Source organism: Grammomys surdaster, unplaced genomic scaffold, assembly GCF_004785775.1.
Source record: "Grammomys surdaster isolate TR1022 unplaced genomic scaffold, NIH_TR_1.0 130, whole genome shotgun sequence".
Classification (NCBI taxonomy): Eukaryota; Metazoa; Chordata; class Mammalia; order Rodentia; family Muridae; genus Grammomys; species Grammomys surdaster.
In genome coordinates, this window is record NW_021604588.1 from 16,117,689 (window position 1) to 16,144,056 (window position 26,368).

A 26,368-nucleotide genomic window follows, 5' to 3' on the forward strand; every position below is an offset into this window, starting at 1 on the left:
TTTAGTCTCTGGGAGCCCTCAAGAGTCTAGAATAGTTGACTCTGTTGGTCTTCTGTAGAGTCCAGGTCCTTTTCAGGTCCCTCAGTCCTTCTCCCAACTCCCCAAGCTTCACCTAATGCTTGGCTACGAGTCTCTGCATCTCTTTTAATTGGCTGCTAGGTAGAGCCTATCAGAGGATAGTTATGCTAGGTTCCTGTCTGCAAGTATAACTGAGTATTATTAATAGTGTCAGGGAATGGTTCCTGCCCATCTGATGGGTCTCAATTTGGGACAGTCATTGGTTGGCCATTCCTTCAGTCTCTGCTCCATCTTTGTCCCTGTACATCTTGTAGACAGGGCACACTTTGGGTTGAAGGATTTGTGGATGGGTTGCTGTCCTTATCCCTCCACTGAGAGTCTTACCTGGCTACAGGAACTGGCCACTTCAGGATCCATTTTCCCCACTGCTAGGAGTCTCAGCTAATGTCACCCTCACAGACCCTCTAGGGCCTCTCCCCATCCCAGGTCTCTGGCATGTCCTAGAGACTGTGCCCTGCCCCCAACCTCCCTTTCCCCTCTCCTTTGCTTCACTTCCTGTTTGCTCTTTTGTGTTAAATACATGAGTTCTCAACTTCCTGTTCCTGTTAAGCCTACTGCTTGCTTCCATGCCTGTGCTCATCGTGATGGACTTTTATCCCTTTCAGACTGTAAACCCAAATCAACTAAACTCTTCTTTAAGTTCCTTCATCATGCTGTTAGATAATAGCAACTGAAAAGGTAACCAAGAGAGGTAAATTTCTTTCTTTACCGTGTGTTCGTACATGTTCACATATGGTTATATTCATTCCTGAGGGCATATGTGGAGGTCAGGAGTGAACATATGGGTTATATTTTTAAATATTATGTTTATGGGTGGTGTGTGTGTATGTATGTATGTATGTATGTATGTATGTATGTATGTATTGCATGCCTGGGACCCATGGAACCCAGAGGAGGATAGTAGATTCCCCTAGGACAGAAGTTATGATGGTTGTAAGTCACACTGTGGGACCTGAGAATCAAATGTAAGTTCTCTGGAAGAGCAGCCAGTGTTTTTACTGTTGAGCCCTCTCTTCAGCCTCTGAGATGTCATCTTAAATCATTTTTCTACCTTACTTTTTAGGATAGGGTCTCTCACTGCCCCTCCTGCCGCTCACTACTTCAAATAGACACACTGGGAAGCGAGCCTCCAGGATCTGCCTGTGTTCCTCCTTTGGCAGGAGCCAAACCCAGGAAACTACCTGCTGCCCTAAGAGAACCTAGGAAGTTACCTGCTGTTCTAGAAAGCCTAGTCAGTGCAAGGTTAAGAAAGGACGTTCCCAGGTCTCAGGCCCCAGGAACTTAAAGAATGCCTGGCATTTCCTAGGAGCCGGTTACGACAATGGGATGGTCTAGGACAATAAGCATATGACAGTGGGATGGTCTAGGGCAATAAGCATTCAATAGTGGGATAGCCCTGAGCAATAAACTTCCCGATTTGCTGTGTCTTTATAACCTGCACCAAAATTAAAAGTTTCAGAGCTTGATCAGAACTCCGGACTTGCTCTCCTTTCTTGTGTCTCTTGTCCCATCATTCTTTCTCCCCCTTCCTTAAGGTCTTGTTGAACCCCTGAGGGCCGGGGCACTCGTTCAGCACAGCAGTTATGGACACATGCCGCTTTGCCTTGGTGGGTGCTGGGGATCTAAGCTTGGGTCCTTAGCTTACCCAGTAAGCACTTTTGCCCACTGGGTCATTTCCTCAGCCCTCATTTATGAGTCTTATTTTTTTTTTTTAAGAATATGTGTGTGTGTCTTTATGGGAGCATGTGCACAGGAGTAAAAGTGTTTTCAGAGGCCAGAAGAAGGTACCTCAGCATCTGGAGCTGCAGTTAAATTTGGTCATGAGCTGCCATGTGTAGGTGCTAGGGACCGAACTCAGGTCCTCTGCAAGAACAGCAAGCATTCTGTGACAACTGAGCCATTGCTTCACTTCCCTCATGTATGTTTTATACAAACCTGATACACGTAACCTGAAGGTGATTTTATAAACAGTTTTTAAAGATTTATTTATTTTACATATATAAGTACACTGTAAATGTCTTTAGACACACCAGAAGAGGGCATCAGATTTCATTACAGATGGTTGTGAGCTACCATGTGGTTGCTGGGAATTGAACTCAGGACCGCTAGAAGAGCACTCAGTGTTCTTAACTGCTGAGCAATCTCCATTTTTAACACACCTGCATTTGGAAATTTCCATTTATAACATCGTATTGGTGCTCAAAATGTATTGAATTTGGGAACATTTTGTATTTTCAGATTCAACCTGTGTTTAGACCTGAAGTCCTAGAGTGGTTAGCAATGTCACACAACACCTGTTTCCCTTCCAGTACCCTACTTCAGTAAGATCACCTGCAGTTCTGAGCCTGACCCTGGCAGTGACTTCTAAGGTGAAACCCGATGGTTCGACTTGTTGAAGGGGTGGGGGTTGGGGGGTGGGGGGGAATGTGGACAGTCTTTAATGTGGCAACACGTGGTAATAATAAGAAGCCATCAGTTACAGCTATGGCTCATACACTAAGTATTATCAAGACTCTTGGGCCTACCAGAATGCTCTTCTGACAAAGAGTAACAGATATTTGTGACATCACAAGGCCGTGGTAGTCCACAGGACAGGAGCAAAGACAGTTTCAAAGAAAGGGGTCTTTCTGCCTAAGTGAAGACAAGGAGACTGGGACTCACCTGTCCAGCCTGTCATCACCCCTGTGACCAGTGGAGGTCAGGCTAAAACTTTAAAGAGATGTCTGGGTCAAGTCCCCATATCAAACGTGGTTTTGGCTTACACCGGCTCTATTCTCTGGGCCTCTTAATTGCCTTGCAGGTAAATTGATTTCAAAGATAAACAATACAGATGGAGTTATGAGGCTCTGTCTTAAAAAGAAAGACCGCTTTGTGGTCTCTTGAATTAAACATGCCCCTCCCCCCATCAGTAGATCTGTATACCTGTGTCAAGTGTGGGGGGTATGGGTGTGGTCATAGAGCCACAACAAGTCTCCACCCCCTGTCACAAGGCCCTACTTCCTTCTAATTCATCCTATCAGATAGCCTAGAGGGACTCTGAAATCAGTGGCTTCAGATTAAAGCAGCCATGGGAGGTTCTAGAATGGTGTCATCCAGCAAAAATGGAGTGAATAAATCATCTTAAGCGCTCTCCTAGTCATATTTGAACTAAGAGATGAGTGAAATTTTTTTCCCACATGAAATTAATTTTAATAACATGCTATGTAACCTAGCATATCCTAAACATTAGCAACCCACACATACTATCCTTTATGTGTTTCACAAGTTTTCAAAATCCAATGTGTGTTTTCAATTTGATGTGTCTTAGTTCCAACAAATCACATTTTAAGTGTTCAAAGTCACATGTAAATGGCCACTATTCTACACTACAAAGGTTTGCTACTCACAGGTAGTAGTGAAGATAGATACTCCTTCCTCCAGGGCTACAGCTTGCTCCTAATGACTAAGCACAAGGCCTGATGACTAATTCAGTCTCTGCTGTTAAAACAGAACTTGACTCCCCATAGTTCTTGAGTCCGAGAAAACAGGTTAAGAAGGTCTCTGGTGAGGGCCTGGCCTCTGCTTCCAAGATGGCGCCATGTTACTATATCATTGGGAAGAAATACACACTACATATACACAGGGCAGAAAGGACAGAAGAATCCCTTTTCCAGTGCCATTCACGAAAGCTCTGCCCTCGTGACATTACCACCTGAGAAAAGTGTCTGTCCCTTCATACTATCATCACATTGAGGATGGAAGTTCAACATGTGAGTGAACCTTTGTGGCCACCTTCTCCAGGGGTTCCTCCCAGCCCCAGCCAAGGCTACAGAGCGTTGTTAAGTATTTCCCAGGCTTACTCCTCTGCTTCATCTCCTACTTCCTCACTTTCTATTCCTCAGCGCCTTCTCTATTTTGTTGATTGAATACCACCTTTACCTGGGGATTTAATATAGCCAAATTACCTTTTCCTGACTTAACTGTAGAATCTCCAGCAATCTATCTTGACCTTCAGGGTTTATTGTGAAGACCTCACCATTCTGCCACTGAGCACCTGACTTAACCTCTTGAACATGTCCGTGGAACAGTATCTGTTTACTGTCTCTGATCTTGGCCACAGTCAGCTTTGTTCTTTGGCTCTAACACACAGCACAAGCATCTGGTAGAAACCATATGCTTCTTACAGTTTGTAAGAACAAAGCTACAGACCAGCATAAGCATACTACAAAGGGCAATGAAGACGCTTTACTCTTTCTCTGGGACTAAAACTGGGTATTTGATACAGATTGTGTTCATGGCCCTTTGCTGACTGATCCCATACGTTTAAACTTAAAGGCTAAGTTTTAGAAAGCATTTTTACATTGTGACTCCAAATCAGTAATTGAAATCACCTCCCTCTGCACAAAAGCATCCTGGAGCAGTGAGTGGAAAAAACTATCTGAAATCTGACTTCTTTGAATAGAGCTACACAAACTGCTGCCTAAATTAAAATGCCTTCATATCTTTGCATATGTTAATGAGCTGGTAATTATCATGCATATGTTAATGGATGGAAATTATTCGATGCTTCAGGTTTGATTGATGAGTAGTTTTGTAAGTTTTCCCAATTTTTCAGCCTGGATGATAGACTTTTAGTTTACTGAATTACTATTAACTTATTAGTTTAAAACTATAATAATCATCTCAGTAAATGAGTTCATTTCTTTCTCACATTGTCCCCACCAGGCTTTGTGAATCACAATTTATGGGTTGTAAGTACCTTAAGACAGGCTCCTCCATCCTAAAGCAAACACAATCCTCCCAAGCCTTTAATCAATGGAGAACCTCGCCCTACCATACCCCAATCGCTTCCACAAGCATCTTTTTATCCTTTTCTGGGCAAGGGAATTTGCATTTTACAAATGTAGACAGCGATGAACACAGCGACTGTGGCTGGAGAGACAAGCATCAGACTTAATACCCCAAACCAAAAATGGGGACCCCATTATACACACATCCAGTAAATACTCAGGGATAGAAAGGCTGTAACCTTTAAGCTACAAGCCAACAAAATTTCACTGGGAACTTCTTTTCTGGGTTCTATGGAAAATACACACTAACTCCTCTGCTAGCCTGACCCTGACCCTCAAAGATCTAAGCACCAAATGGTGTGTCCTGGGCACTAATGTGCGGACATTCAGGTGTGGGTGTTGTATATTTGGGTGTGTGGACAGAATGGAGCTATAGAAAAATCCTTTTGCAACAACAGTGCGCACTTGTGTTAAGTACTCAACTCAAGGGAGATAATGCTAAATTTACAGAGCTAGCCAGAAAAGGTGATGGTTGGACACCTTCTGATCCTATATCAACATCAATGGTGAAAGAACGTATGGGGTCTAACGCAAACACCTCCCATCATTAAGAACATCTGAACTTTCCACAGAGCTGATAATGTTTATTTCACTTCAATTACTTCACATTCTGGTCTTCCTCTCTGAGGGGATAGGGAGGTATAAAAAGCTCTATTGCTTTAGGATTCTTTGATGCAACTTCGTCACACTTCATCTGGGCTTTTCCACTCCTTTGAATTCCAGGGTCACTCTTCTGCACCTTCCCTGATATTTTTCTGGCAAGGCGCTAGCAGGCTTGCTCAGCTTCCCACTTTTCTTCACCGGACACATGCCACGACCAGCGACCCCTCTGATGGACAAAGTTCGGGGAACAGGGAGACCGGGCGTGGGCCCTTCCACGCTCCTCAAGCGCCGCTCATTCTGGCAGTTCACCCCGAGCTCTGGCTCCTTCGCGCCGGCGCTTGCTGTTCCAGGCTGGCGCTCCTTGGCTCGCCGAGGGCCCTGCGCCACTGAGGGCCGGGGGCGACCCAGCACCGGGGGGCGGTTGGACTGAGGGCTCCAAAACATCGCGCCAGGGGAGGTGGTCGCGGAAGAAGCCGGGACCGCGGTGGGAGAAGGCCGGTGCCGGGGCTGCGGAGCTTGCGGGGCGTTCGGAGGGCCCGGCCACGCCCAGCCCTGCGGGACGGAGCCCACGCTGCCGCTCAGCACGGGCCCCCAGTGGCTACCCGCACAGAGCCAGGCGTCGTCCTCCGTGAAGCTCTCCGGAGTGCCGCCTTCGGGTTCGGAGTCGGGCTCCTGAGAACAGGCTGGGGACGGCGGAGGAGTGACAGGGGCACAGAAGTAGGGGAACAGGAGCACGGCGCGCAGCCGCCGCGCGGGAGAACAGTAGGGCAGCCGGAGGGGCAGCGACATCTGCGGGCCGGGCCAAGCGGGGCTGCGGGGAGGCCGGCCCTGTGCAAGCTCACGTCCCGCGCGGCGCAGCCACAGCCATGGAGGGACCCGGCTTCGAGTCGTCTCCGGCCTCGGGAAAGTTGGACGGACACTCCACTTGGAGTCAAAAGGTGGAATAGAGACCCTGTGAGGCCGATGTCCGCACTAGGGGGCGGGGGAGGATCAGAAGAACCAGTTTTAGCCGGAGCGACCAGAGCAAGCCATTGACACTTCAGTCCCAGGAAGGGTTAACCGCGTACTGCTGCCTAGGTTTACATGTAAATAGAGAGCCGCTGCTCCAAGCCGGCCCGGGCTAGCACTTTTAAGTTTTTGATTGGTTGCCAATGACATCACCACTCGCGTTCTAACACACCAAACCCACAAGCGCCTCCGAGCGGGCCTCCATCCCGCGAGGAGGCCTCGCCCCTTTCTCCGCCCTCCTCGCCCTCCTATTGGTCAGAGGCCACTGTGATGTAGCGGGCGTCGGTCTCTGACTCCTCATTGGCGCATTGCGCCGTCGCTCGGAGGCAGCCCCGCCCCCTCCAAAGCTTACATTTACGCTGTAGCAAAAGAGAAAGTAACTCTGTGTTGCTGCTGGGGATCAATGAAGCTGAGTGAATGGGGGCGCACTGCGCGAGCGCATAGCTGGAGCGGGCGCCAGATGGTAGAGGGCTCCGCTTATTGATGAAGTAAGTGGAAGACATCACAGTCACTCAGAGCCGGAGGGTGGAGGGTTCCGTGTGTGTGTGTGTGTGTGTGTGTGTGTGTGTGTGTGTGTGTGTGTGAGAGAGAGAGAGAGAGAGAGAGAGAGAGAGAGAGAGAGAGAGAGAGACACTAAGACAGAGAGAGACAGTGACAGAGAGACAGAGATAGACCCACATCAGGTAAGGAAGGTCCTAAGGTTTAGGATTTTGGGTCTGGTTCCCCTGGGATGAAGGGGGGAAATGAGTTTTGGTTTGGTTAAGATGCTTCATGGCAGTTTTCAAAGCCCAAGGCTTTGCTGATGCTCAGGGGTGGCATGGAAGAGGGATGCTGCGTGCCCCAGGAGTGGGGAAGGAGCATTCTTTAACCACTTGCTTTTTCTTCAGTCCCTGTTAGTGCTGGAAGGGAGATTAGCGAGGAAGGGGGTAGGGGGATAGTGCTATTTTTGTGAGAGGTTTCCCGGGCCAGACTGGATGGCTTTGGAGCTATCTGCTGCAGGGATGCAGATCTCCGCGCACTCTGCCTGTGTGCGAGCAGCACAGTGTAGAGGTACGGGTCCCAGCCTGTGTCTCTGGAAAGTGGTTCCTGGGTCCCCTTCCTAGGGAATGGGCTACTGATTCCAGATGTCCCCTACCAGGTAACACAATAGCAAAGATTTTGACTGCGTTCATGGTCCAGCTGGGACACAGTTACAGTTTCTGGAATAGTACTCTCTCAGAAAAAAAAAATACTACGCAAGGGAGGCAGAGGGAGAGGGAGGGAGGGAGGCAAGAGGTTGGATTCTTTGCTCCCAACCAAAGGTGGGTGAGAGAAACCCGAGTCAGTAGGGATATTCCTACACGGGTGGGTACGTGCTCCTGGGTGTGCGTGTGTGGATTTCGCTGGTGACACTTTGGCTCAGTCTCAGAGAGCAGTGACGGTCATGAATAGACCGATGATTCTTGATGTTTTTCCAGACAGCTCTTAAAGTTCGTTTAGATGAGTGACTCTTGCTTGGGGTTTGATTTCTCTAGTAGAGGAGTCAGAATTGCTATGTTATAGAGTGGCCTTGTGCCTAGGGGAAGAGGTAAGTGACCCATTGCAGGCACCCTTGGAGGAGGCAGAGGTAACTCCTGTGGGCACTACTTCTGAGCTTCTCAATTAGCCTGTCTGTGGTAAAGGGACAAGTGAGCTTGCCCTCACAGAATGCATACTATTTCCAAGAAGAATATCAGTATAGGGCTGAAACATTTTTTACAAAGTTGCCACTCCAGAGGAGATGCAAAGTCTGTACTACCCGAATGAAACTCAAGCTGTTATTTGCTTAGGGGCACAGCACAGAGACAGATAAGGATGAGTAGGGTCACAGAGGAATGGGTCATGGTCATGGGTCAGCCTGGGTTGAGGTTCCCAGACATGACTCCTTTGGAGGCTTGGTTTTTGGACAGTTGTTCACAGTGTAAGGCAGGCATATGGCTTGATTTGATTTGGAAGAGGCTAATGTGAGCTTTAAATAGGGTGATGTTGAGATTTTCAAAGGACTCACCAGAATGGAAAGCAAGATTAGCTTCTAGCCACGGAGACTGACTTAGGAAGACACATTCCTTCTGATTTGCAGGAGGTTGACATCTAGCCCTCATGAAATTGTAGCTGCCAAGCATTTCTGTGCATCTCTGTGCATCTCTGTGAGCTCCGACAATGTTCTTGCTTGTCTCTTTGCCTTGGCTCTGGGGAAAGAAATGAAATACAGTACATGCCAGGGTGGACAGATGCATCCATCACAGGTGAAATAGACTTCTGCACAGGAGAGGAGGCTCAGAGTAAATCTAAGAGACGCCCTGTCTGCCTTCACTGTATCCAGTCCTCTGTGCCTGTACCTTCACTAAGGCTGAACTTTGATGCAGGTCCATGAAAGGAGGTCTTTTTACTGTTTCTAACAATTTTAACCTTTGACTTAGCATCCAAATGGATGGGCTCCCTCAGGCACGTATCCTCTCTGAATATATCAAAGTGGAGTTTAGCCTTTGATAGTATCATGACCAAGGGCACCTAGAAGGACTTTGACTTTGCTCAGAGACATGCAGAGGTCTTTCCCCGGGATTGGATGAGACGGGCTTTGATGTCATGTGACTTTATTCTTTGTTTCTTTTTTTTCCCCTTCTTTACAGACTCTTGAGTTCTTCTTGAATTGTCAGTTCTCAGCATCCTCATGCCTCCATCTCCTTTAGACGACAGGGTAGTAGTGGCACTGTCCAGGCCTGTCCGACCTCAGGATCTCAACCTTTGTTTAGACTCTAGCTACCTTGGCTCTGCCAGCCCGGGCAGTGGTAGCCAGGCTCCTGTCATTGCCACCGCCGTTGTGACCCTCAAGGCTGCGAATCTGACGTATATGCCCTCATCCAGCGGCTCTGCCCGCTCCCTGAATTGCGGATGCAGCAGCACTAGCTGCTGCACTGTGGCAACCTACGACAAGGATCATCAGGCCCAGACTCAAGCCATTGCTGCTGGCACTGCCACCACCACCATAGGAACCTCGACCACCTGCCCTGTTAACCAGATGGTCAACAACAATGAGAATACAGGCTCTTTAAGTCCATCGGGTGGGGTGGGTAGCCCCGTGTCAGGGACTCCCAAGCAGCTAGCCAGCATCAAAATCATCTACCCCAATGACCTGGCGAAGAAGATGACCAAATGCAGCAAGAGTCACTTGCCCAGCCAGGGTCCTGTCATCATTGACTGCAGGCCTTTCATGGAGTACAACAAGAGTCACATCCAAGGAGCTGTCCACATTAACTGTGCCGATAAGATCAGCCGGCGGAGGCTGCAGCAGGGCAAGATCACTGTCTTAGACTTGATTTCCTGTAGAGAAGGCAAAGACTCTTTCAAGAGGATCTTTTCCAAAGAAATTATAGTTTATGATGAGAATACCAATGAGCCGAGCCGTGTGACGCCATCCCAACCACTTCACATAGTCCTCGAGTCCCTGAAGAGAGAAGGCAAAGAACCCCTGGTATTGAAAGGTAATGATTCTCCCTTCACACCACCCTCCCTCCGACATTCCTTCCTCAAATCCTGTCCTGATCGGCTAGGTTCCCCCATGGGATTCTCTTACAATCAGCAGCCTTCTCTTACCCCTAGGGACCATGAACCAAAATAGCCTTTCTTCTTGTCTTCACTTTCTACCCTTTTCTTATTATTCTAGTATATTAAGAAAATCCAAGTAGCAATCAATTGATAATCCAGATCTGAGTCCCAGCTTTGATCTGGTTTCTACTTCGTGTTGCCTCAGACATTTCACTTGAGATGGTTTGCAGAAGGCACCTTGTACAATCAAGATGGCATCTCAAGTCACGCCTTCTCTGGTAGCTCTATTTCAGTTGGTGAGTGGGTTGGAAAATTTTTGTCTCTCAAGACCTAACAAATGTTGATGGACCAGAGGAGGCTGCATCTACAGGTGCCAGGCCTTTGTGGGAGAAACCCTTCCTGTTTCCTCGCCTGATTGCCTTGATTTTCACATTGCTTATAAAGTCATCTTCAACAAAGGAACACATCTTTATCTTAAAGCCTTACTGAAAGTGTGAATTCTCTCCAAATCCACCCATTCCTTTGAGGAAGCTCCAGAGGATAGAGATATGAACTGCCCTACACTAGTCTTTCTGACGTCACCTGACAACAGTTAGCTTCTGTTTCTTCCCTAGAAGGAGTCGTGCATGCATCACGTTCCTCTAGTGTAGGATAACTATGATGACTGGAACCCCCAAAATGAATAGATGATGATCCAGTCTTCTTTGAGCTTCTAACATACAGTGTTGCCCTGACCGTGTACATATGACCCACTTGCTCATCTTTGTCCTCCGACACTATGCTTTTGGGCTCTGAGAATCACTCTTCTGATAATATCTACCCAGTCATGATGGAGAGTGATAACTATCTTCATTTTGTGTTTTGAACCATTGTGTGTGGGGGTGGGGTGGGGTGGGGTGTCGTGGCCCATCTCCAGCACTGAAGGGTTGTTGATCTCCAGCGGTGCTGGGTTCTTTTGAAAGCTTTTCACATCTAACTTGGGACAGGCTGCTTAGGGAAGTGAGCTAGGATTTGTCTTTGTGGGACAGCTCTAAGCATTTTCCTTGCTCTTAGGAATGTGGCTTAATCATCTTTGTTAAGTAATGCCCCTTCCCACTTTAATCCTTTGCCACCTTTGTGGACAACTGTCACAGAGATGTAGCTTTCTGTGGGGCATGTGGACTCACAGTTCTACACAGTTCTAGAAGCTCTGGGAACTGTTATGGCGGTGGCAGTAAGTTTTCTTGGAGTCTCAAATATGTCAGGATTCTGTGTGTAGCTGTGTTCTTCTGAATTTTTGTTGGGTTGACTTTTAGAAACTCCCTGTGGCTTTAGCCTGCTTCTCTTCTCTTGGCACGATCTTGCTTTGTCTTTTTTTTTTTTTTTTTTTTTTTAATACAGATGATAAAACATCATCTGCAAATTCCCCACTTGTAGCAAATTGCTTTTTGGGATTCTTTTTTTCTCTTGTAGATGGGATAGGTTTGGTAAAAATCAGCCCTTTTGGTCTATGTCATCTAAGAAGAGTAAGCAGACAGCTTAGTTTATGATGGCTCTAAATTCGAACACAGGACTGATTAGAATGTGTGCATCTCTCCTGTCTCTTGCTATGGAGCTTGGTGGGGTGAGGGATGGCCCATCAGTTGCTGAGAAATGTCTCTCTCTTGGGCACTGCCGAGGGAGAAGGGATTCTTCTACCCTTCTCCCATAGATATATCTGAGGATCCCTGCAGCCTGGGTTTGCTCATCAGTGTCAGAGTAAAGATTGCCTCAGTGGGGCGGGGCTGGACACGCTGCTGACCTCACCACCAGGCGCCCTGGGCAGCTGCGCTGAGAGCTGGTCATTTCGGATTGGTTCGACACCGTGGCGGCCAGCTCAGAAGACGCTCTGGTGGTAGAGGTTGGGTTATTTGTAGTTTTGGGGGGAATTTTCCTTCAATTATCTTGGAATTTGGTTGAAAATATGTAGTTCAGGAGTAAAGGTCCGGTCGTCTACTTTGTTATTATTATTAAATTGGTACCTTTGGGAGGAATGGCCTAAAGTCAGGACGAAGTTAGGGAAGAGAGAAGCGGGGTGGGACACTGAGTCCCCTGCTCTCCTCTTCTCTGATCAAACCAGAGGTTAGTTTCAGAGTGCCCTTGAGGTGGAGGATGAGATGCTTTTCTCTCAACAAGCATGGTGTGTAGCTTCTCCTAGGTTCTTGAGTGGATCAAGCAGACCATCCTGGTCTGGGTTCTCTTCTGAGGTTTATTTTAGGACTCACCTTGTTGGTGAGCTAAGATTGTATTTCAGCTAGTGCGGGAATGGTACCATTTTGGAATGAGTGAATTTTGTAGGGAGCTTGTGGCTGCTGGGGTGGGGGTAGGTGGTTAAACTATATGGTTGGTCTTGTTGATTTATTTTCAGAAAAAAAATTTTTTTTTCTCAAAGATGCCTGATCCGTCTGAGACTCTGATTCATGTTTGTAAACACCGGTTGCTACCCTCCCGTTCCAACTTTTATGTCCCTCAGCTTCAATTCCACGTTCTCCATTTTTGGAGCTGCCTGTCGAGCTCAGTGGCGGCTGGGTTGCCATTTTAGTCAAGCAGTGTCAGGTTGGGACGAAACTGATCAGAGGCACAGAAGCCCCTGGGATTAAGTTACTGTTCTAATTTATAGTCCCCGCCCCGCTGTGACCTAGGTCTGAGACTCTGTAGTCTCTGGCTCATTCTTACCCACCAAAGGATATATGGCACCAGACCTTTGCTACTGGTCAACCTCATCTGAGAGATCCAAAGTAATAAGTCTTTAGGGATTCTGTCTTTGAAATAATCGTAACCTTTTCCACCTAATGTTGGTTGTTTTGATCAACTGTAACTTGATTTCAAACCTAAGGAAGGAGGCTCGACAGTCCTTGACCTTATAAGATGAGAGGTGCTGTTCTGCTGTCACATCTGTAAAGCTACCACCCTTTTTAAACATTGCTGGGGTCAGGGAAATTATTTGTCCTTTATGTATGTGGGAAGGGCATGTCTCCTACTGCTCCCTCATAGAAGCCATGGCCTTTAAACCTTTACGATCAAAAGTTTCAAAATGAACACCTTTATCACCAACCAGATTAAACATGTGTTTCCCCTATTTGTCTTCTCTTCTTTGTTTCTGAAATAATCTTTGCTGTACGCTATAGTCAATGTTGAGAGCTAGTGTCATATATTTAATTGAGCTGGGAGTATTTTATAGAGTGGTGTTGACATTTCCCTCCCCCTCCCCCCCAGCTAAATACTTAGTGTCATATACCTACCCAGGAGTGTTCTTCAATTGTGGAATGCCACTGTTAGTGACTGGGTCTTGAGTCTAAGGAGAAGCCTCCACCCATTCCTGGAGAACCCCCCTCAGGGTCTATCTCTGTCTGTTCAATTGGAACGCCAGAGTCCAGGCCTGTACTTGCTATGTGCTCTTACAAAGCAATGGTAGACTGTCTGCTGTGGGTTTCTATAGTTCTGCTCTATGCCAGAGGCTTTTTGAAAGGGTTGTGGGGATAGCAGGTAAGGACTTAAAAGACTGACAGAGAAATAGCTTAGAAAGGTTGATGCGAAGGGAAGGAGTCAGGCAAGGGAGTGAGATTTACACTAAAACCTTTGCCCTACTCTCCGCTATGCATTTTCATATTAGAAATATTTTTTATTAAAATATACAAACACATTTGAACTATTTTCAATGTAAAGATGGCATGTATGTAAAAATATATGTAAGTTCATGTTATACATACCCACCCAAAGCTTGTAAACCTTCCTTTTGACTCCTGAATAAAGAGCAAATTTTGTCTCACAGTTTTCCTTAGTCAAAATAGATTCTGAAATATTCATTAGTAAGCAGTGCAGAGTTTCATGACTAAATGGCTACGCCAAGAAACTAGAGACCCTGGGAAAGTCCTCTTAGTCGGCTTTCTTTGCGGGGAGTAATATATCCCTCCTTGCTCTGTCTGTTCTTTTAAGGCATATCTACTTTGCAAACTTATTTTATTCTTGTAACTGTAATTCCGAATGCCTGGTTTAGTACTCAAGGCTACATGCCGAATATTAGATCTGTCAGAAGAAGTACAGAATTGTAGGAAGAATGGCGATCAGTGGGCCTGACGACACTAGGTTCCTCCATTTGATGTCCTTGGGCAAGTTGCTTTAGCCTTTAGTTCTTTGGCTTCCTCATTGGTAAAAAGAAGACAAGGCACTGGAGTTACGCCTGTGATGTTCACTCAGGAAGGCTTGCAAAGTATTCAGCAGAGCCTGGATACATGCTGAGCACTCTCTCTATGGAGCTCGGCAGTATTTCTGTGCATTGAAATATGCCAGTCAAAGGGTAGTTTGTCCCCTTCTCTCCCGGGGGTACAACAACCTAGGTCTAGCTGTGTGCCTGGGTGTGTGTGCCTGGTGTGTGTGTGCCTGGTGTGTGTGTGCCTGGTGTGTGTGTGTATGTGTTGCTAGGGTCTAAAAATAACCTGGTGACTGTTACCTAATTTAAGTAGCATACAGTTGTGCCAAGTAATTGCAAAAACATGTTGGGTCAAGAGGCTGAGTAATTTGGGCATACCCTAGAATTATTTATTTGTAGGGGAGCTTAGGAAAATGGAATGATAAATCTGTCCAGCTAACGTCCTGGATAGAATAACGAAAGTCTAAAACTTTTCAACTTTGTCTCCTCTGGCTGCTCCTCGATTTATTTTTGGAAGGAGGATTGTAGTCTGACTATAAAAGGGTAGGTGGAGGGAGGAGGGGTGTGGGCTGCTGCAACCCTGAGTGCCAGAGAGGAGCTGGAGTGTGAGGGAAGAAGAGCTGATGCTTGCTCGTTTCTTGGAGTGGGTCCTGAATGTTCCCCCAAAGGACCACAGCCTTGCCTGCCCTCCTTGCCTCATTGCAGTTTAAGTGAAAGACAAACAGACGAGCACTACGTCCCTCTGTCCCTATCTTTACCCCTCTGCTCCTCACAGGTAGGTTTCCCCATGACACTGCAGCGCGTGTGCTTCTAGAGTTTGTGTGACCCCTCAATGGTGACCTCCCAGAGGCTTAGGCTTGTCCTGTTGTGTGAGTAGATAGTTCTTCCTGGTTTGGGGTAATGAGTAGGTGTGTAAAGAGTGGTCCATCCAGCTAAGCCAGGCCCCTGGCCTTTGAGATGCTCTCACAACTTAAATAGAGGGAAAGGGCAAGTTGGTCTAACCCAGGTCTCTGGGTCATTAGCAGGTCAGATCTATGAACCAACCTGGGTTGAACTGAACTGGGATCAGCCACCTGGGTTGTCAAAAGGTGAGTTCAGGAAACTCTTGGCAGTGTGGTGGTGGTAGACATGAGTCAGGAGAAGGGTGACTAGGTGTGTTTCCCTGCTTAGTCTGTTTGCCCCAACCCACCAGGTGGTCTGATGAGATGGCTAGGGCAGAAGAGGTCGCTGGGCAGAGACCCTCAGAGGACATGGGGAGGCCTCTGTAGTAGTCCGTATTTCCTCAGATCTTCTCAGCTGTGACCAGCCATCATCTCCTTCTCCAAGATACCTGGAAAACAGTTTGGGCATAAATTATGGCCACACAATAGTGCTTAGGTAACTTCATCCACTTTGGTACCAAATAACTAACTAGACACTAAAGATATTCTGTTTGCTTTTGTTTTGAGACAGAGTCACTGTGGAGTTCAGGCTAGCCTTAAACTTGCAGCCTTCATCTTCCTTCTGCTCCCAAATGCTGGGATTATGGACATGTGCCACCATGTCCAGCTTAAGGATAGAAATTCTGATCCTCAGCGGTCTTCTCATCAGCTCTGGAAGGTTGTTGGTTCTATGCTGTCACTAGTGGCTGATTGACAGTCTCTGGTGCTCAGGTTATTTCCCCCTGACCCCGTTCCCTGAACAAAGATTTTGATTCATTTGGTCTAGGGTACAGCCTGCACACATGCCAAGGTTCTGAAAAGCTCCCCAAATGATTCTCTTGCACAGGGAAATTGGAAAACCATTGATCTAGTTCAAGCTCGTTATGCAGTTATGGAAATAAGTCCTGGAGAGGTTTATGACTAATCCAAGGTCACATGCATGATTAATTTCAGAGCCTTGGTCCTTGGTGCTAAAATAGGTCTTGCCAGGTCCATAGACTGATGTATGCGTGTACATTATTACCACATAGCAGCAGCAGCAGCCCATGAATAGTGTAAGACATGAAATAAAATAATCCAGTCATTTTGAATACTAGTACCTTTTTGGTCTTCAAGTTTTCATCCAGAACAAAAAAAGACTTAAGTCAAAGGATTTTGGCAACCAGTACCTTATAGTTGAGATTTTATCTAGGTCCTGGAATATGGGCCAACTATTAGCATTGATTTAATTCCATTTTCTTAGGAATTTAATATTTTAAGGAAGTGCATAAAAAAATATGCCAAGGTACATCCAAATAAAGGGCTGGGACAGGGCTATCAAAATGTAGGGTACTTGTTCAGCAGATGCAAGGGCATAGGTTTGATTCCCAGAGCTGTATGCAAAAACAAACAAACAAACATAAAAAACAAAAAACAAAAAAACAAAAACAAACCAAAAGCAAAAACAAACAAACAAAAACCAAAACCACTACAGTTCAGTATCTCAGATACTAACAGCTCTTTGGCAGGTAGCATCATGGTAGTACAAGCTGGTAGGTAGAGGGGTTAGACCATAGGTCTCATAACTGGTAATAGTCCCTTCTGTGTGTGAAGCACTGTGTGCAGTTGGAGAATATGTTCTGTCAGTGTTTGCTGTCTAAAAGTAAGGAAGAGAGCATCAGAGCCTTAGACTGTGTGTGCCTGAGGGCAACCACGTGTCTTCTTCATCCCCTCCCCATGCACCGCCCCCCAGCTTGTTTAGGGGGATGGTTTATCTTCAGGAGATGTTATTCCGCTAAGTATCTTTGTGCTGTTTTCTCTGCTTTCTTTTTTTGAGAATGTTTCTAGCTTTCTCTAAGTACACTAAGGGCTTACAGAATTTCTTTCCAAGGCTGCAGCCTGCAAAGAAATGATTTGTTGTTTTTAACGGAAAGGGAAATATTACATCCTCTTTCTGCCGCTGAAGTTGGGGCAGACAGGGCCCCTCTGTGTAGCAGAGTCATTTGAGCCTCAACTGTTTGGACATGTTTCTGATAGGAACAAGACCTGTGTTTAATTTCACCGTGTGCCCCTTGTGAGAAAACGGGCACACGAAGTAAACAGGCTAGTCAACAGTGCTTTAGAGACAAGGTTCTGGCTGATTTTTATCTATTAATTTTTAAAAATATTTTCAAGGGCCACTCTGAGGTTTGAGGCTAGGATGAAAGCATAGCTCTCATTGGTTCTAAAGCCTTTGCTGTTTCCCCTATATGACGAAGATCCCCGAATGAGTTTCTTTGTGCTGCTACCGTGAGAAGATGCTCCAGTCAGAAGCTGGAAGGGTTTCTTTTGACTCACAGTTTAAAGGGACATACAGTTTACCGTGGAGGGAGGATGTGGTGGAGAGAACTTGAGGCAGCTGGTCCCATGGTGTCTGCAGCCAGGAAGCAGAGAGGCATGGGCAGTTGCACTCAGCTTGGTTTCTTTGTTTTCTCCAGTCTGGGGCCCCACCCCACAAGAATGGTGATACCCACAGTTAGGGTGAGCCTTTCCAACTTAAACTAGTCAAGTAGTCCTTCACAGGGTCACCTGCTTACTTTTCTTTCTGCTGATTCTAGGTCCCTTCACAATCCCTCTTCTGTAACTTTTCATTGACTACATTTACTGTATACCATATGTGCTACCGATTTAAATTCTGATCTCACTAATTGAGAAAAATTAAAGAGGCGAACAATGAGCGGGCATTTATTTTCAAAGTCTATTGTCGACAGTTGAGCCCCTGCCTTAAAACAAATTTTTATTGTAAAATAAATGAAGGGTAAATTTTACATTCAGCTTGCTAGTGCTTTTTAATCATGATTTTTTTTTTTTTAAATATAGATGTTTTCGTCCAGAACCTAAGAATAAAATCTCGGCATTATGTCTGTTTTCAGAATATATCTACGTCAAATACCATTCCTTAAAAGTTAGTAAGTTTGTATTTCCCTTCCACCAGCAAGGACCCATATTGTATGTGGCTTAAAGAAAAGGAAGGTTGATTTTCCTTTGCAGAGGAAATCAACTGTGCCTGCTTGGAACTTCCACAGGAGATAAAGGCAGTTTCCTCCTAAGCATTTGTTGTTCTTCTTACTGCTGTGATGAAATTCCCAATGGAAAGCAGGCTAAGGGAGGGAGGTTTTATTCTGGCTTACAGTTTGACGGGGAAAGCCCATCATGTTGAGGAAGCCCTGGTGACAGAAACATGAGGATGTTTACTCTTGTCTGGGTTCATCGGACTTTCTCCCTCTTTAATTTGGGGTAGACCCCAGCCTATGAGGTGGGACCATTACATCTTTTTGAAACATTCTTATAGACACATCAGAGATATGATTCCTGCTGAGTTTCAATCCAGTCAAGTTGACAATGAAGATGAGCGACCATAGATCTGTCTCTTGTCAGCTTGGCATCTAAACACATCAGTAGCAAGCCATCAGTCCGTGTTCTGCCCTGGCAAAGAAGAAGTGCTTTTACAAAGAGAGAGTCGGTGTAGATTCAGTACATGATCTGACTTCTTTAATGTTTTATTTATGACAGAAGCCTCCTTGAAGCCCCACCCCAGACTTGAATTTCATGGAAAAACAAACCAAGTCCAGCTGTTCTTTGTGTTTCCAGAAAGGGTTTGCTTCTTGTCTTACACAGGGAGTAGGACCCCATTGGGTGTCTGTTGTCCACTCCTAATATCAAGTATGTAGAAGAAACACGCCTGATCCAGGGCTGGTGTCAGGCCCATGTGAGTTTATCTTGTGTCTGAAGTAAGAAGCACCATGAAGGGTAGGGCATTACTGCCTAGTTCAATGCCTTCTATTTATTCCATGGAAGGAACAATCTCACACCGTTTGAATCATGGCTCCAAGATCCACCACCACTGCACTAAATAGTACCAGATGTTGCTACTGGAAAGAGAGAGGAAGAAAAATAAATCAGATGGAGGAGGGGGCAGGAGGCATGTGTACGTGTTGAGGGAAGGGGGAGCGTAGTCATAACCTGAAGATCAGGTGACAGCTGCAGACTCCACCCTCAGGCTCGAGTTCTGGGCTGTTTGCACTGCTTCCGTCTTGAAATGGTTAGTGCAGACTTCTTAGAGGACAGTTACTGAAGAAAGACGACCATTTTCTTGGGTTTTGTACTTCCATGCTTATAAAGAAATCACTTTGAAAAAAAACGGTTAAGATCTTGAAAAGAATGAGTCATATGATTCTCTCAATACAATATTTTAATGTACTATTCCAGTCTTTGACTGGATTCCAGTTGTTCCTCACTTCAGTTGCCCTGAAGAAAAAAAAACAAAAGAGGAGGAAAGCCCAGGGGTGGGATGTGTGCTTGGTGACGGGGCACTTGGCATGACAGCGGAGGCCCCGGAAGATGGGCAAACACAAAAACTGTTCTTCTGATTTCAAGTCTAAGCACCTTTCAGCCTGATCACATTCCTATTTAAAGATGGGCCTTAGGTCTCCTTGACTAGTGTATTGTGTTGGAAGTGCATTCCATTAAATACAACTTCCCTTCCCCCAATTCCTTGGCTGTCCTCAAGTGAAAATTTCAGTGGCTTTTAAGTGTCCTGCTCTGTCCTTAACGCTGACTTTGCAAGGGATCTGTACCTGGGTTATATCTCAGACTCTGGAAACTTTAATGTATGTGTAATGTGTCAGAAGGTTTTGGTTTTCTGTTTGTTTTGTTTTTAGTAACACAATTAGAGAAACCTTTGAAATGGTGATGTTATTTCTGGTATTTATGAAGCACTTCCGTACTGTTAGTGTCCTGTGTCTTCAGAATATCATTGGCTTAGATTCAGAGATTCAGGCCCTTGACCTGGTACATGGTGAACATAGGCATCTTATGATGGAGCTTCTAATTAGTATATGTTTAAATGTCTGGAACCTTAATAATATAGATATAAAGGTGTTAAGTATTACTATATCCCACTGTCCGTAGTGGGAACTAGATGCAGGAGAAGAAAGGCAGGTGTAAAGCCAGGAAGAATGAGTCAGCAGAAGATGTGGTTGTCCCTGTGACTCCATCCCTGAGTGCTCAGATCTCTGGCTTTTGCTGTCTGGTTAGTGGGGATTGGGATGTTAAGTACAAATTTTCCATCCTGTGTGTAAACCCTGGATGTCTAGTAGGCCGTCATCTTGCTTTGAGAAATGGAATCCTCTGAGACAAACCCACAGACCCACCACCCGACTGTTCCCTGGTTGCTGGGTTTTGACCTTTCCTTTTCTGTTCCATTTGGTCTGTTCTACCCTCATGTAGACCAAGGCTGAGATACTACTAGGAGTTGGGTGTGGGTGGGTAGTTAAGTGACCTCAGGAGCCTGTCTAGAGAACAGCATGCTCTTAGGCAGGCTCCTGTCTCAGTATCAGGCACCCAGCTTCACATATTGGAAATATGGAAACTCAAAAGCCGACTGTAAGGTATTATCACCTCACCCCAAACAACTCAGGTCCCCTCTCCTCTCTTGTCCCTTCTCCACTCTCCCTCCCCTACTCGGAGACTTCTTTTTTCCACTGTCTCTTTTTGACAGGGTTTCGTGTAACCCAGGCTGGTCTTGAATTCACTGTTACTGAGGATGACCTCCTGCGTCTACTTCCTGTCTGCCGAGGCTCCAGTCATGCACCACCAGACCTGACCCTCCTGGGCTGTTTGGTGAAGCTATTCTGCCTTGCCTTATAACATATTCAACCTTGCTATTGTAAATGCACATATTCTCTTCAGAGGAAGTGGAAGTTGGTCGTTAGGAGCCAATATTCCAGGGCAGATGATGACTTGGGGTTTTGATTTTGTCATTTCACACTTGGACCAGGGAACTTTTCTGTGCCTTAGTTGCCACATCTGTGAGAATGGAGATGATGATGTTCACGTGGGATGGGGGTGAGGGATGAAGGCGATAAACTAAATAGTTGTTTATTTAAGTACAGTAAACGATGTCTGGCCTACAAAAGCTGATATTGATTAAAAACTTACCATAATTATAATATAAAATAGTTATAGTAATAAGCTATCTACTTTTTTAAATGAGGACTATTAAGTAACATTGTTTCATAAAATGATCTGACATCAGTACTAAAGCAATAGGAAAATCTTTGCTGCTTACTGGATCTTCTTGTTTCAATATTTGGAAAAGAGTCAGTACTTCAGTGAGATGGACAGATGGCTACACAGGTTCTTTTGTTTTTCTGAATTGGTGCTATGCTGGAAAAGATACCTGCAATTTCTCTTTAAGAGAACCGCAGAAAGTTAAGTGCTAGTCAAAGCTGTTAATATACACTTACTGTTAGAACATTAAGAATATTTCACAATGGAAAAAAAAAAAGATCTACCGGTCCTGCCCTGCCACCCTGGTTTCAGTTTTACATACCCTCTTCATCCCTTACCCATATATGTGCATGTTTTGGAGAGTCTCATATAGAAACTCTAGCTGATTTTCACTTTATGATGCAGGCTTCCTTACTTCCTGGATGGTCACCATAGACTTTCTTCTTCAGTGCTGCCATCTGTTTGGTGGCCACATTCTGCTTAACCAATGACCTCTTAATGGAAGTTACATGTATATCCAGGATCGTAAATGCAGGCAAGGTCTGGAGGGAACCCCCTGCTTCTGAAGTGTCTCTGTCTTACTCTGACCCCCTTTAGAGGAATGAATGCTTAGTTGTCAGCCTGTTGGGATTTGTCTTTTCTGTTGTCCTAATTCACTTTCACTTTTTAGATCCTGCTGCCAATCAAAGTCCTCAGTGTGAAGGGAAGTTCCTGTCCTTGACCCACTGCCCCTTGGCTCAGTCCTGTGTGTGCGTGTCATCTGTCATCTGATACATGAGCTGTGATCCTGGGTTTGTTCTTTGGGTGGGGCATGATGAGACAATTTGGAAGCCCCAAGCAGCCAGATATTCTATGGAACTAGAAGATTAGCTAGGGCTACAAACAATCCGCTCTCTGAATCACTCATAGTATTACACTGTTGATAAAACACATTATTACCTTTGGGGTTTGTGTGTGTGTGTGTGTGTATACGTCGGTCACAGCACAAGTGTGGAGGCCAGAATTCAACCTGTGAGACTCTGTTCTCACTTTTCACCATGTGGGTCCCAGGATCTCAGGTTATCGTGCTTGGCAGCAAATGCCTTTGCCCTCCCAGATATCTCATTGGCCTTAATAAAACACACTGAAACGTCAGTTCAAACAGAAAAAAGCTAGACTCTGTGAGATGCTAAGTATATATATCTATTTCCCCCATGTCCCATTTTTTAGGTCCACTAAGGTCCCCAAAGTCTTTAAGCAAACTCAGAAACACAGAACCATGAATATAATCAGAATGGGAAGAATTCCCATCAGTTCTCTTTTGCAAAGGTAAAATGCCCTTTAAATTGGAGTTAATTCTCTAGCAGATAATTAGCTTGTCTTCCTTGATAAAGTACATGTGGGGTTGAACTTACTATAATGAATTTTGCATGTCATGTAAAATCCACTATGGCTGCACTTATTCCATGGGTCTCTTTATTCTTAGCTGAAGGAGAGCTTGGAGGCCCAGTCCATGGTGATGAGCTTTCGTGGAAGTAGAGAGATGCCAGATGATGGTGCCTGGCAGCCTTGCCACAAGTAGGGGATATGACTGTGAAGTACCAGCATCAACGGGCATTGAGCTTTCAGATTGATGAAGGTGTGTGTGTGTCCATGTGTGTTTGTATAAATGTATAAAGGCCTAGAGTCAGAATTGCATGTCTGGCTCTGTACTCTGTCTTATGGCTTTGTACATGTAAGTGTGTGTGTGTGTGTGTGTATGTATGTGTGTGTGCACGTGTGAGCAAGTGTGAGCACACATGTTTGTGCACTCTACCTGTGAAGATAAGAGGATAACTTTCAGGAGTCTGTTCTCTCCCTTCACTCTGGGCTCCAGGAATCAGACTCAGGCACTCACACGTGTGTAACATGCCCTAACTGGCCGAGCCATCTCACCTGATTTCTGACTTACATTTGAGACTTGCTCTCTCACTGAACCCTAGGTCACACCTGGGCTAGACTAGTAGGCTTGTGAACCCCACTCTAAGGTCTTTGCCAACCCCTGAGGTGTGTACCACTGCATCTGGCTTTTATGTAGTTGCCGAGGACTGCAACCTCACATCTTCATGCTTTTGCTGCTTGTACTTAACTACTGGGCTATCTCCGCAGCCCACCATCCACATCTTCTGGAAAAAGATGCTCCAAAGCTGCCCAAATAATGACCTTGACACTCATCTTCTAAGAGCTACTGTTTTCCTGGTTCTCTGTGTACAGCTTTTCCACACTGTGAAGTGGAGTTCCTGGATGGATGTGACTGACTGGTGTTGGGCTTGTGACTCTGAAAGCAGCCCTTGAGGACCATGAACATCATTTTGTGACTCAGTAGGCCCCAGCTCCTTCCTTCATTCAGCTTCTCTTCCTTACCTTTCCAGAGCTCTTCAGAGCTCTCGGACCTTCTGCATCTGGCCACATGGTGCCTTTATCCATGGCTACTTGATTCTGTAAGGATTGAAGTATGTGCTCATGTGACATGCGGGCTTGGGAACAAAACTCTCTACAGATAATGGATTGGAGTGTTCTTTTCTGAAGAAAAGAGTGGCTGTTTCACATCTATGAGGAAGATAGCTCACTTTCTGGTACAATGTAGCTTGTAGAATCGTCAGTTTTTGTTATTGGTCACTAACTGTCCATGTGAATGCATGTATGCACATACAAACACATGTTCCTTTCTGTTAACATGGCCAGATAGCCATGACTTTGGCACTCAGCAGGGACTCATTGAATGGGGACATGAGCTCTTCCTGAGCCTCTTGGCAGCTATGCCCTGTCTGACTCTGGTCACCAGAGCGAGTCGAAGCAGTTCTGAATCATACATTTCAGATTTCAAAAACCCTTCATGGGTTGTGGTGTGAAAGACTTAGTTGAGTGTTAAAATCATAATTTGGTCAAATATATTATTAGTGTTGATTTTAGCCTGTTTCCCTTTATGTCGTTCAGTGTAGTGACTAGACAAATAATCTTGCCATGTTGTAGCTTGCTGACGTTTCTATCCAGTGAGGCCTATCTTTGTGTAATGATAAGTTGTTAGTTTTTTCTAGATGAGAAAATAGAGAGGCTGAGAGTGGTTCACAGAGTCACTCAGAGTCACTCTGAAGTCATGGCCGACTCCCAGGTCCAAAGTATTTATGACTATGGACTTGTAAATTGATTTTTTTTCTGCCCTCTGTCCCTGAGTTGTGGGAGATGACCTCTCACCCTCTGGAATCTACTGAGATAAGAGTGCCCGAGTTGCTTCTGTGGAGCCTTTGGCTCACACCTGAGTTTATGTTAATGAGATGACTCAGGGGACAAGCTGGTCATCTATCAAAAGGGCCAGCCCTATGACTGGCCCTGAAGCTTGGAATGTAGCCAACCTCTGCAGAAGAGGCAAGCTGGACTGAGGATTAAGTTCAGTCACGGGGCTGATGATGAATCAATTCCAATTGCACCTAATGAAACACTAACATAGAAGCCCGGCCTCTGAAGCTCAGGCAGGCACCTTCCTTGCACACAGGGACATACCAGCAGGGTGGAGTGTCTTCATGTCACACGACTGAACACAGAAGTACACAGTTTGGGATACTCAGGCCTACACTGTGTGCAGCTTCAGTTTGCTGGCCCCTGTTTGCATCCTTCCTAGTAAAGCCATTAGCACAAACAAAAGCGCTTTCCAGAGCTTATCAGATCATCCTAGTGGATTCTTGAACCCCGGGTGTTCTGGGGAAGCATAGAACTGAGGACTTTTAATCAGAGGTGTCACAGGCCTGAGAGACACTGCACTTGTAACTGGCATTTGGCAGTGAGAGCAACCTTGGTGGGGACTGTGGACTTCCACAAGAGTCAACCTTAGAGTCTCTATTGTCAGAGCTGTGTCCGAGCTGCACTGCAGTATTCTGAGATTTAAAGCACCCAGTGTCCGCTTGAAGGCCCTGGTGGTAAGAGAACATCACAGCACTTGGTAAGATAGCAAGACTCGATTGTTTCCCTAACCCCACTTCCTTGGTGACAACAGGCAGGCCTCACTCTAGTCTTACAAAATGATACAGTCTTAGGAAGACTGCTTTAGACTACAAGGCTTCCGTGTCAGCAGGCAGACCTGCGATATTTCTAGGCCCAAGACTTTCCCACCTTTGAGGGCCTCCTCAATTTCAACTCCTAGGTGTCACCTCAGGGATGTGGTGGCTTAGCATGCTGGCCTCTTTCTTACAAGAAATTCTTGAATATTGATGTTGATACTTTGTTCCAGTAAGGAAACTGATGTATGGGAAAACCCTACGTGAGGGATTTGCATTATTTGGTCATTTGCATTGTTAGGATTCATACCCATGGTGTGTCTTACTGTGTTTCATAAATACGGTATTAAATCCATCAATGCCTTTTCTGTGGACACCCCTGTTTGGATATTTTAGTCATGATCTTGTATGTTTTTTTTTGTTTTTTGTTTTTTTTGTCTATTTTGTTTTGCTTTCTCCTTCCTGGCTTAAAATAGACAAGGTCTCCCTCCATGGTCCTGCTAGCCATTACATTTTAGCTATGCTCAGACTAGTCCTGTCCAGCAAAACCTTCTTAGGTCACCAGCTCCTAGAAAGTTTGACTTCTCTAGGCATGTGATAGGGCCACCCTGGAAGGTGGGTTTCTAAGAAAAGAAAAGAGAAAAGAAAAAAAAAAAAGAAAAAGAAAAAGAAAGGGGAGGGGAGGGAAGGGGAGGGAAAGAGAAGAGAAGAGAAGAGAAGAGAAGAGAAGAGAAGAGAAGAGAAGAGCAGAGAAGAGAAGAGAAGAGAAGAGAAGAGAAGAGAAGAGAAGAGAAGAGAAGAGAAGAGAAGAGAAGAGAAAATTTTCATTACTTGGAGGGAAGGGTCCTACAAGAAACAGGAATGAAACAGAGAGTCCTAAGAGTTGTAAGATCTGAAATCTGTTTAACCTGGTCTGGCTCTGGGTGCTTCACACTCTGTCACCAACACAGGCTTGCTCATTAGAGATTTAATGGTGGTGATAGTCCAGTCAAATAACTGACAGCAGCTTTCACTGAGGGTGTCAGTAGCTCCCCACCCACTCAGTGAGGGTGAGGGTAGGGATGCGTGTGGGGGTGTGGGTGGAATGCCAGTCTCAGTTTCTAAAAGAGATAGACAGGTGATCAGAACTGACTAAAAGCCCCAAAGTTGGGTGATCCC

At 45.5% G+C, this 26,368-nt stretch overlaps 2 protein-coding genes across 2 annotated transcripts in view; one reads left to right on the forward strand and one right to left on the reverse strand.

The window, feature by feature from the left end:
* Positions 1-5,474: 5,474 nt before the first annotated feature.
* Positions 5,475-6,429, reverse strand: LOC114612583 (putative uncharacterized protein ASB16-AS1). Its single transcript, XM_028757544.1, has one exon. It carries the CDS (start codon positions 6,297-6,299, stop codon positions 5,598-5,600), a length of 702 nt encoding a protein of 233 aa, XP_028613377.1. The 5' UTR covers positions 6,300-6,429; the 3' UTR covers positions 5,475-5,597.
* A 388-nt stretch (positions 6,430-6,817) lies between these two features.
* Dusp10 (dual specificity phosphatase 10) overlaps positions 6,818-26,368 on the forward strand; it is a 39,252-nt gene continuing 19,701 nt past the window's right edge. Inside the window, exons 1-2 of the mRNA XM_028759529.1 lie at positions 6,818-7,006; positions 9,167-10,018. Of these exons, the coding sequence (XP_028615362.1) occupies positions 9,208-10,018 (811 nt within the window). The 5' untranslated portion in view covers positions 6,818-7,006; positions 9,167-9,207. The remainder of the gene's footprint in view (positions 7,007-9,166; positions 10,019-26,368) is intronic.

Bases quoted from the DNA above. Each gene is read 5' to 3' on its own strand.
- LOC114612583 (XM_028757544.1), bottom strand. From the start codon at position 6,299: ATGTCGCTGCCCCTCCGGCTGCCCTACTGTTCTCCCGCGCGGCGGCTG.